This window comes from Furipterus horrens, unplaced genomic scaffold, assembly GCF_987537825.1.
Source record: "Furipterus horrens unplaced genomic scaffold, mFurHor1.1.pri manual_scaffold_9, whole genome shotgun sequence".
Lineage (NCBI taxonomy): Eukaryota > Metazoa > Chordata > Mammalia > Chiroptera > Furipteridae > Furipterus > Furipterus horrens.
This window is the reverse complement of record NW_028327179.1, coordinates 50524338-50536772: the sequence shown is the minus strand read 5'-3', so window position 1 is coordinate 50536772 and position 12435 is coordinate 50524338. Positions and strand designations below refer to the sequence as shown.

General features: G+C 36.1%; 1 protein-coding gene across 2 annotated transcripts in view; it reads left to right on the top strand.

Moving 5' to 3' along the window:
* The window catches only part of ORC5 (origin recognition complex subunit 5), a 98452-nt gene that overhangs the window by 39316 nt on the left and 46701 nt on the right, over positions 1-12435 (top strand). For both annotated transcript variants that reach the window (XM_090286740.1, XM_090286741.1), the window contains exons 7-8: positions 4557-4605; positions 4692-4782. In XM_090286740.1, the coding sequence (XP_090142866.1) occupies positions 4557-4605; positions 4692-4782 (140 nt within the window). The remainder of the gene's footprint in view (positions 1-4556; positions 4606-4691; positions 4783-12435) is intronic.

The window sequence follows — 12435 nt, the reverse complement described above, 5'->3', positions numbered from 1 at the left end:
CATACATAAGGAAAAGCACAGAAACCATAAATATGTATCCCAATGAATCATCACAAAGCATAAACATTTGTGTAAATATAATTCAGGTCAAACAGTAGAAAATTACCAGCATCTCAGGAGCCTACTTCATGCTTCCTCCCAATTTCTGCCTCTTCTTTCCTCCCCAGAGGTAATCGCTATTCTTACTTCTAACATCAAAGATTAATTTTGCTTGTTTTTGAACTATCTGTAAATATAAACATACAGAATGTGTTTTTAAAAAATCTATCTACTTTTGCTCAACATTTTAGATGTGATATTCATGTAAAATTTAGCCTCTGGCATATTCTGGACAGCTTTTCTAGTTGGGCCTGCCTGCAGAGGATGCCTTTATTATGGCCTTGGATAATTAAGAATTCTTTATATCACAACCACATTCAGTGGTACTGACATGTTAATAGTTTGCTCTAATCATTTTATTTGGTGTGTTATTTTCAAGATAGTGAAAGTACTGATGTTTCTAAATTTTATTCTAAAAATTTGGAAGCAATTTTAATATACATAAAAATTGCAAATATAGTAAAAAGGACTTGTACTCCTTTTTCCCAAAACATTTGAGATTAAGTTTGTGACTAATGCCCTATCAACCCTGATTTTTAGTGTGCAGTTTCTGCAACATCTACATAACCATAGTGCAGCTTTTAAAATTAGAAAATTGATTTGTTGCTACAATCTTATACTCAGATCCTATTCAAGATTGGCCAGTTATTCCAATAGTATGAGGTCTGTCTGTAAAAAGCCCAACCATTGGTAATATAATGGAGAATGGTTTTCTCAATATTAATGTAACCCAGCAGCCAAGGAGAGTGAACTGGAATGCACATGCATGAACAATGATGACTTCACTGAACTAGTCATTGAGGGTGGTAGAGCCACTGAGTGAGCATGTCTACTGTGTGGCCATTGCATTCAAAATCAGTAAGCAGAGCAACGAATCTGCATCAAATTTTGTGTTAAGCTTGAACATTCCTCCATGGAAACTATTTGGATGATTCAGAAGGCCACAGCTATGGGCAGTGGTGATTGGCAGCTTCATCACGACAATGGGCTTGCTCATGCATCATGTCTCCTGCAGAGTTGTTTTGAGAAACATCAAATCACCCAAGTGACCTAGCCCCTCTACAGCCCAGATTTGATACCCTGCAACCTCTGGCTTTTCCCAAAACTAAAACCACCTTTGAAAGGGAAGAGATTTCAAATCATCAGTGAGATTCAGGACAATATGGCAGGGCAGCTGATGATGATTTGGAGAACTGTGTGGGATCCCAAGGAGCCTACTTTGAAGAAACATCATTGTCCTATGTACAGTGTTTCTTGTATTTTGTATCTTTTTCATATTATATGGAGAGATACCTTCTGGACAGACCTCATATACTTCAGAGCAAAAGAATTCAGTTCAGAATCACAAACTGCAATTAGTAGTCATGTCTCTTGAACTTTCATCTGTAATAGTTTCTCAGTCTTTGACTTTCATGATCTTAAGACTTTTGAAGATTAACAGGCTAGTTGTTTTGTATGTAGACGTCCTCAAGTGTTCGGTTTGTCTGTTTCTTCCTGATTACATTCGGGTTATATATCTGACAGGAATATTAGAGAAATAATGCTGTGTTCTCATTGCATCCTGGCAGGTGTTAACAAGATTTCATTTTATCTCATTTCTGATAATGTTCACTTTGATCATTTGATAAAGTGGTATTTTGTGGGGAGGTACTTTGAAACCTCGTAAATATCTTCTTCCTCATCTGAATTTAAATTTTTTTTTTTTTAAATATCATTCTGGCTTCAGGATATCCTATTTTAAGACAGTGATATCAAAGTGGTTCTCATTTAATCACATGAGTCCTTTTAAGGGACAAGTTTTCTCCATCTGATCAAAGAAGTGAAAGTCAGAGATTTGAAGCATAATTTAACTTCTCTATAAAATAGGAATAATAACATCTATTTTATAGCATCATTTGGAGGATTAAATAAGTTTATGCATATTGAGCACTTAAAATACTTGGCACATGGTAAGGTCTCATTGCTTGATGAAAATTTCTATAAATTAATGTTAATATAAATGCTCTCAGTTCTGATTTTTGTTCCTCTCATGTTTTTTAAGTGCAGGTATTCTTAAAAAAGGCAAAACAGTTTAGAAATTACTTGTACTTAGCCATGGAATATGCTTTTATATTTATACTTCATTGTATGTATTACTTTCCTATTGCTGCAAAAATGAATTACCACAGATTTAGAGGCTTAAAACAACACACATTTATTAGCTTACAGCTCTGTAGGTAAGAAATCCAGGCACTGTGTTGCTGGCTTCTCTGCTCAGGATATCACAAGGCTAAAATTAAAGTTTGGCTGAACTAAATTCTCATCTTGAGAAAAATCACTTCCAAGCTCATTCAGAATGTTGATAGAATCCAGTTCTCTTGGTTGTAAGAAGGGGGTCCCAACTTCCCTGGCTTGCTATTAGCCGAAAGTCTCTCTCAGACTCCCTTAGAGACCACCCACATTTTTTGCTACATGACCTTCTCATCTACCAGTCAGCAGGGGGGCTCATGTGATTAGGTCAGACTTATCTGATCATCTCCTTATTTTAACTCTATCATAAATAGTATTGTATAATCTCTGGGACCTTAATTGCATCTATAAAATCCCTTCACAGCAGTGCCTAAATTAGTGTTTGATTGAGTAACAGAAGGTGTGTGTACACTATGGGCAGGAGTCTTGGGTCTGTCTTACGCTTTTGCTTATTACGATGTACATGTATTGGATTATTTTCTAACAAATAATTTCAAATACAATAGTGAGGACTTTCTGAAAATCTCACCGAGGAAGAGTTGGAAAAGTTTCTCAAATTGTCTATCCTATTTTGTGGCAACCTACTCTATTCATTATATACTGTTCTGCTTCTTAAAGTAATGCAGGTTTTTCTTTGCAATGTAAGGTAAATACAGGTATACCTTGGACATATTGCAGGTCAGATTTCAGATCACTGTAATTAAGTATTACAGTACCACGATAAAGCCAGTTGTAACTGTTTGGCTGGTTGAGGGTCTTGTCTTCAATTTGTAAAATACAGAATATATGTGAAGCACAATAATAAAACTAAGGATGTCTCTATTCCCTGTTTCACCTGAATCAGGCTTTGATAACACGACATCTTAGTGGTTTTGAAGTAAATTCCCAGAACATCTTACAGATCCACAATCATAAAATCAGACAATGGAATCTCTCTCTGTGCCTGTAGACAAATTATATTTTGCTTGCTGTTTCCTCAGCTGACAAATGGGCATAATGAAAGTTCAGTTGTCAGTAATGAGATAACAGGTGTCCATAATTAGCTTTTGATAATTATGCTCCTTCTGTTAAACGGAGTACTAAAATGCCCTGAGCACTTGGTCATTTCTTAATAAAGTTATACTTCTCCTACCCACCTTTACATTAATGAGACTAGTTAGAGTAAATTATATACCTAAATGGTAAGGAATAATGAAGTTATGTGGGAAAATGTACAGTGGTTGTAAAAATTCATGATAAAAAAATCACATAAAATTATTTCTGCTTGGTCTTTGGATATTTTTGTGATTTTGTTAGTATCCTTTATATTTTTTTTCTCTGGGTATTTGGAAGGGCAGATTAAAATACCAGTGCACTGGTATTTCAGTTTTGTTATAAATAACCTTAATATAGGGAAATGGGGATTTGCCTGTATATGAAGATTATTATAGGAGAAATGGGCATAACATTGGAGAGCACATTTGAATGTTAGTAGCCAAAGTTTTGAAAAGTATTTTGTATTTGACAAATATTTTGTTTCTGAAAGTCTACTTGTGAGTTAGGACTAGGTTTTATAGGTGTACTTAAATACAGAGACTGTTTGGACAGTTCAGGTACTCAATTTGCTTAAACTACTTCTCAGTAGAATTCAGTGTTGATCTATAGGAAACTACTTTATGGGAAACTGCTACATAATTGTGATTAATTAGTACTACTCAGACTTTAGAATACATAGAATTCCTAGCAAGATTCTTAAAACATAGACTCCTGGGTCTCGTCCCCAGGATTCTGATGGTGTGAAGAATTTGGATTTATAACAATCTCTGGCAGTGCTGCCAGTCAGAATAGTTTGAGTTGTACTGAACTAGGTTATGTTTAATTTGTGAGAATGAAGAGACTTTGGAAAGTAATAGGTTAATTCTTTGGGCTAGAGGTACTTCATTTCTGTTTTATGGTCCTTTGTAACATAATTATGATCTAAAATGACAAATTATGCTTTGTTGTATTACTTTATATCTAGGGGCCGATACATTAGGCAGGATTTAGCCAATTAAGAAATATTTTACATAATGTTTTAGTATCATTATTGGTATTTGCTGTTCTATTATTGTAGTAAATAAGCTATAACATTTTACTTGAGCAATTATAATATATCAAAATAAGATTGCCTGAATTGTAATAAAAATTTTACTTGAAAAATAATTCTTAATTGTGGTAGATAACTACTTTTTTGTTGCTGTTGTTTACAGGCAGTACTTAATTTTCCTAAATATTGTGAACCTGTGGTTAAAGGAGAAGGTAACTATGTAATTTTATTTATTAACCTTTTCTGGAAAAAATTTTCTAAGTTTTAAATTACTGAAATTTTCTTCCCTTTGGGATAGCAAATGAACGTGATACTCGCAAACTCTGGAGAAATATTGAGCCTCATTTGAAGAAAGCCATGCAGACTGTTTATCTCAGGGAAGTATCAAGGTAATTTTCTATTTAGTATATGTATTTCTATATATTTATTTGGGATATTTACTAAAGTATACAAATTTTCTTTTACCTTCTTCACATTGGGAAAAAACTGTAGAGGTTTGAATTATTTCTTGTTGTTTTGGGAAGGACAAACGATTTAAACCTTTGTGTTAGACAATTTAAAACAGGGTATATGAGGTCTCTCCAGAGGGTATTCAGCCATGTAATATGAAGAAGAGAGACATCTATTGCAGAAGATACAAGATACAAGAATCATTGTACATAGGACAATGACGCGTTAGTCCCTTTCAAAGTAGGCCCATTGGGACCTCACACAGTTCTCCCGGTTGCCATCAGCTGCCCCATCGTATTTTCCTGAATCTCATTGATGGTCTGAAATCTCTTCCTTTCAAAGGTAATTTTAGTTTAGGGAAAAGCCAGAAGTCACAGGGTGCAAACTCAGGGCTGTAGGGAGGCTAGGTCACCTGGGTGATTTGATATTTTGCCAGAAAACTATGCAAGAGACATGATACATGAGTGGGCACAATGTCGTGATGAAGCTGCCGATCCCTAGTTGCCCATAGCTGTGGCCTTCTGAATCATCTGAATAGTTTCCATGGAGGAATGTTCAAGCTTAACATAAAATGTAATGCGGGTTAGTTGCTCTACTCGCTCAGTCTTTTTGAATGTGAAGGCCACACAGTACACATGCTCACTCAGTGGTGTCTACCACCCCCACTAATTAGTATGGTGAAGTCGTCATTGTTCATGCATGCACATTCCGGTCCACTGTCCTTGGCTGCCAGGCTACATCATTGTTGCGCAAACCAGTCTTGTAACATTAACAGTGGTTGGACTTTTTCTGGACAGATCTTGTTGCAAAATTTAAAAAATCTGGATAGCTACAGAAAAATCATTTTTAGCTTTGTTTTTATATTTATATGAGATATTTGAATGGTATGAAAATTTGATCATTAACGAAATGTGTAAATCACGTCATAAGTTTGCAATTGTCTTAATAGAACTTCACAGTAATGAAACTGCTCAAGGGACATGGTAGCACATAGGATAGTGGGAAGAACATGGTTTTGATTTCTAGCTCAGTCATTTTTTGCCTTATCTCTGAGCAAGTCACCTAAAAATGCCAGTCTCAACTTCCTCCTATAACAATCCTTAGAAGATTTAACTAATATATGTGAAAATGGTTTGTGAATAGTAAAATGCCTTATAGGTGTTAAATTAAACCCAGGTTACAAAGCAACATAGGAAATTTAAAAACATTAATGCTATCTGCTTGTCTCCCTTTCTAGTCAATTTTGTTATTCTCTCATAAACGCCTTATTTTCTAAATTGCTTTATTAACTTTGTTTTCAGTTTAATTAGCTGATGAAAATTTAATAGTTAAAATTTAAGGTTAAAATTTAATAGTTTCTGAATAAGTATGAACATTACAAAGATACTATTATTCTTTTCAGTAATAAAAAGTTATTGATGAGAGGTTTTGGAAGTCATGGAAAAGAAAAGCTTGTGGTCTGCTGTTTTAAAGGTAGAAAACATTGGCTGTTTGTTAAAATAATTTTTACATAACAATGAAAGAAAGGACTCTAGTTTTCCATAGAATAGTGATGGCCACTAAATTTAGTTCTCTCCACGAGATCAATAGGAAGAGAAAATAACACCCCTTTCCTATAGCATAACTAAGAGTCAGTAGAGGTGACTGTAAACCTCAATTTATTTGCAGATAGTGAAATTACTGACGTCTGCAGAGCTAATACTGAAGAGACAAGTTAAAGACTCCATGGAAAAGAGGAGAGGATAGTGGGGGCATGGGATGAGGTTGACTAGTAGTGGTGAAATACAGATGAAATCACCTCCTGATAGAGAGTCTAACCCTGACTGGGAAAATATTGAGACTAGGTCTGAGACCCTAAAGGTAGAGTACTGGCTATTAGAGATTCAAAAGAAGTGTCTTAAGACTATTTAGGACAAGAATTAGCATGGCAGTCCTGGGAAAATAACTGTTTCTGAGGGGAGACCAGGAGGTGATTTGGAAGGACATGGCTTGGTAGTGAAGAAGGAAGCAAAGGGTAGAAATTAAGGCTATTACCCTCCCAAATCCTTATATCCTTATCCCACCTCTATCAGACAAGAAGAAACGGACAAAATCAGAAGGTAAGCCAACCTCTTCCAGTTAAGATGGTACTACACCTGTATTAAAGAAACTGGACTTTATTGTTCTTAAAGAAAAAGTACTTAGAATTGAGAAATCTACTAAGTCATGTAAAACCCTTACACCTGCATTTATAGAATCATCTATTTGCTGATCCAAGCAAACCTTGAGCATTTCAAAGTGAAGAGAAACAAAATAGAAAAGCCATGAAAGGTTATTATAAGAAGAAACAGAATATGTGAATAAAAACATTTTAGCTGATGAAATTCCCTCCTTCTTACCCAAAATAAAGCAGAGGAAGATGTAACAGAATATTACAACCTTATGTAAAAATTTTAAACCAGCATTTTCAGATATAGGAAAATAGTTTAAATTAGAAATTTAACAACTCAGAATAAATGGCCAAAGAAGAGCTTGGGAGACAAAAACTAACCAAACTCAGGAATGGAGTTCTGAGATTTCATCTCAGAAGTGAAAATGAAATTTTAAGATTTCCAAGGTAGAGTGGATTCAACTGAGAGTATAGTAAAACCTTGGTTCTTAATGTCTCCCTTCTCTAATTTGGTTCTTGACCCAACAACTCTTTCATGCTGATACCTGTATGATTACTTGTGGGGTTCCTGGACCCTCAGGACCCACGGCGCAGAAGAAAATGACCGAGAAACCGTCTGCCTGGGGAGAGAAGGGTGAACATCTCTTCGAGGAGAGAATGCTTCAAACCCTTCCCTAGATTTGTTTAGTGGCGTGCGTGCAAAGAATCCTGCCAAATGGGATGCAGCTGTTCTGCCAAACAGGATGTGGATAACTTATCTACAAAGCTTTGAACATACTATGTGAAGGTCAGCCTGGCGCCAAATAGTTGTTACCTCTTTTATTTCTGCCCTGTTTTCTATCAGAAGAGCATGACTCTCCGAGACTGCTTTCTGCCTGTTTTCTTTGTCTCTGTTTTCAGGGCATTGTGTGGTGGGCGGTGGGGGGGTGGGAGGGGTGTCACAATTTTCTGAACCAATGCCACCCGTCCCCTAAATTACATGTCTCTCAAGCAACAAAGGAGAGAATGTGTGAGTACAATTATGATGCAGTATTCAAACAAATCACTTCTTGAACAGCCTTCCAGAATAAGTTAAGTTTAAGAACTGAGGTTCCACTGTATGATAAAGGATATTGAAGAGAGATATGAAAACCAAGAGGACAAAACTAAAGACATAAATATAATCAAGTAGAATATAATAAATGTGACAGGCAAAGAAGATGCAACATATGTATAATTGGAGATCTTGAAGAAATAAAATAAAACAATGGATATGAATTAAGATCTAAAACTACATTCCAATAAAACTTTTCTAGAAGTAAAAGATGACCTGGTTCTACATATTAAAGGGTTCATCTCTACATTTGACCCACAGTAGTCAATTCTGAGCCTGTCCTAGTCTATTACTCTGTAACAAATTACCACAAATTATTAGCTTAAAATAAGGCATATTAATTATCTTGCATTTCTGGATCTCAGAAGTCTAAAATAGGTGCATAGGGTTTTATTCATTCTGAGGGGTTTTGGGGAGAATCTGGTTCTTTGTTTTTTCCAGCATCTAGAGGCTATCTTCATTCTTTGGCTTTTCCTCTATTTTCATAGCTAGCAATGGAATGTTTTCTCTTCTTGCTGACCTGTCTTTTTCTTAGAAGAATCCTGTCATTACGTTGGGCTTCCCAGATAATCCAGAATAATACCCCCATCCCAAGGTCCTCATAGGTCTCTTTTACCATGTAAGGTAACATTCCCAGGGTCCTGGGATTGTAGCATGGACATGTTTGGGGACTATTATTCAGCCTACTGCAGAGACTTTCTTACACTTTTCACTTTAAAAGTAAACATTAAAGAAAAAAAAGTTTCTGAGCTTCCAGGCAGAAAGGTCACTTACAAAGGAAAGTGAATCTGTGATACAGACAAGTGGAACATTTTCAAGAACCTCACGGAGAGAGGAAGTGTAAGGCAAGGAATTTCATTTTGAGCCAATCTGTTGTTCAGGGCTATAGAAAAAGAGTTTTAAAAATGTAAAAACTCGGAACACTAGGCTCATAAACCCCTTCAGAAGAGTCTACTACTGACAATGTTGGTGCAACAGAGATGGCTGGGGGAAACTACCAGAAGGATTTATGGTGAGCACTAATTTAATTAATTTTAGCTCAAAACTAAAAGATGGGAACAAAAGTTGAAAGAATAGCATATATATATGTATATGTATACACAAAACATGTTCTGATAGGATAGGAATAATACAGTTACAAAGTTAAAACATGCAAAGAGGAGGGAGAGAAAAAGGACAAAGGAGAACAAACTCATTGATTATTGAAAAAGGAAGAGAAAGGTTCCAAAAAATTCAGAAGTTAAAACTACAAAGAAGTCTCATATATATCCTTATCCCTTTCACTCTTTTCCTAGCCACAGAGATTTCTTGCTCTATCCTCTATCTTTTTTCAAAAATGTTCAAATATATGTATCTATATATGCAAAAGCATCTTTCCTTTGCAATTAATATATAATTTGCAGTATATTTTTTTCACAGAAATGTATAGAGCACAGAAATAAGCACTGCTGATCTGACTTCCTGCCTCACTGAAGCATTCTGAAAACCTTTTACTTTAATGGGTGAATTATACCCATTTGTATTTATTGATATGAAGTTTGTTTTGTTAAGTTCATCATATTAATTTGCTGAATTTCTTTCTGTAGTTATTTTCTTTGTCTTTTTTATAAAAAAAGTTTTGGTAGTGTAAGGCAGTTTGTATTTTTATTGCAACTGGTTACTGTTCTAGTCATATTATATATAATGCCCTTAATCCTCTTTTTTTTTTTTATCACAATGTGGTATAAAGGACCAGTGAGACTTTCCATCTAGGACTGGTGATATCTACTGATCCATTTGAAACTGTTTAAATTGCTTCAAATTAAAGGACTCATCCATTTTTCCCCCAATATCCCTGATCCTCTTTTCCCATATAAAATAAATATTACTAAATTAAAAAAAAATCACATATTGTATATTTTCTGATTGAGATTAAATACTTGGGATGAGCAGAATAAAGAAAGACAATAGTATAAGACTTTTGGCCAAGATGGAGGCTTAGACTGACACACTCTGTCTCCCTCCACAACTAAGAAGGACTACAACTACCGCAAAACTAGAAATAACCAGAGGTTCCAGAAAAATAAAAGTACAGAAAAGTCCAACGTATGAAGTTATAACTCAGTGGTGCTTGTCTGGATGGGTAGGAAGGGCAAAACAGGTGGAGAGGTCAAGCTGTGCTGCTGGCAGCAGCTGCAGCGACAGGCAACGAAACTGCCTGGGGAGCATTCCTGGCGGCAGTTGTGACCTCTCAGCTTGGGATTCCAACGCTGGGGAAAGCAGACCCCCATTGCCTCGGACTGTGTGGCCCAGAGGGCATGGAGACCGAGAAAGAGGCTTGCGGTCTCTCAGTGGGGAGTAACGGCAGGAATCCATGTTGGACTCCCACCCCCACACAAAGTGCCACAGTGTGGTGAGAAGGGTCACCCAGTAGTGATGAGTGTATGGGGCTCCTCCCCCTATAGTGTAGGAGGTTGACAGCCCCGCCCAGGAAGCAAGGTAAACACAAAACTGTCAGGATGACACACATCATAATTGAGATCCCAGTGACGCAGCTCACCAGACAGCAAATATGGGACTTAAGTGATGAACAAATAGGAAATCTTTTTGAGGCTCCGTTCAGAGCCATAATCATAAAGCAGCTTAAAGAATTAAAATATCTTAAATAAGATGGGGAAGGAATGAAGGCTAGTCATACTGAAATGAATGAAAACACATACAAGACAAGTGGTGAGGAAAGGAAAACCAGAGATCAAATCAACAAATTGGAACATAGGGAAGGAACAATCAGCCAGTGCAAAAAGAGGAAACAAAAAGTGAGGAATATGAAGAGAGGCTCAGAAACCTCTGGGACAGCTATAAGCGAACTAATTTTTGATTTATAGGGTTGCCAAAAGGTGAAGAACTAGAAATCGAAAAATTATGTGAAAAAATAATGAAACAGAACTTCCCTAACTTGGGGAAGGAAATAGACTTAAAGGTCCAGGAAGCACAGAGAGTTCCAGAAAAACTGGACCCAGGGAGAACCACTCCAAGACACATTATAATCAAAATGTCAAAAAGTAAAGAGAGAATCTTAAAAGCAGCAAGAGAGAAGAAAAGAATCATGTACAAAGGGGTCCCAATTAGACTATCAGCTGACTTCTCAAGGGAGACCCTGCAGGCAAGAAGCGACTAGCAAGAAATATTCAAAGTAATGAAAATCCGAAACCTACAGCCATGAATACTCTATCCAGCGAAGCTGTCATTCAGAATAGAAGGGCAGAGAAAGTGCTTCCAGGACAAAGTAAAACTAAAGGAGTTCATTAGATCCAAACCAGTTATATGAGATGTTAAAGGGACTTGTTTAGGAGGAGGATCAAAACTATGAACATTAAAATGAAATCCATATCACAACAACCAACAACAGAAGTTAGAGAATCGAAAGAAAGGCAAACTAAGTAGGCAACGAGAGTGGAAAAAGAATTATAGGTATGGGGAACATACTGGGGGGAGGTCAGCAGGGAGGGGAAAGGGGGAAAAGGGAGTGAGATGATGCAGGAATTAAGTGTAGTAGGAGGGAATGGAGTAGACAGAAAGAGGTTAAGAAGAACTATATGCACAATCAATGGACATGGACTAAAAGTGGACAACTGGAGGGAAGGGGGTCACTGGGTGGAGGGGAGCAGAGGGAAAAGAAATTGGGACAACTGTCACAGCATAATCAATAAAGCATGTTTTTAAAAAGTAGACAATAGTCATAGAAGGCTAGATTCTGACTCAACAAGCTGTTGTTGGAATGTATGTTGATTTTTTATAGCTTTTATAAGCAGTTTGGACAATTATGAAAAAAAGACTTCAACTTGGTTTCCTTGTTCATCTTAGAATTCTAGCCTGTTCTATCTCAATTAGTACAACTACTGTGGCTCTGACTCACCTCTAGAAATTAGTAGTTCATACTTATTTAGAATATTGTTAACCTTTTTGGTCAGACAGATCTCAGTTGATAGCTGGTTCCACCAGTTAGTAGCTTTGCAGACTTTGTCAAATTAGTTAATCCCTTTGACTCTTCAGTTTTGCTATTTGTAAAAAAAAAAAAAAGAAAAAAAAGAAAAGATAGTTTATCTCTTAAGATTATGAGAATCAAATAGGATATGTTAAGAGCTGGGTTAATAATAGACATTTAATACATGTTATAGTCTACTCTCTTCCCATTAAAGATGGTCAATTTTTCCCTGGTTGTCCTTTGAGAATTTAAATAATAACCTGAAATGTGTAATTACTATGTAAGAAAATCTTATTAATTTACGGTGTTTCAAAGTCCAGGTTATAATATTGTAACTCACAAAAATTTATTTCTATTTGCATTTATGAGAAGTACGGAATGTGAAA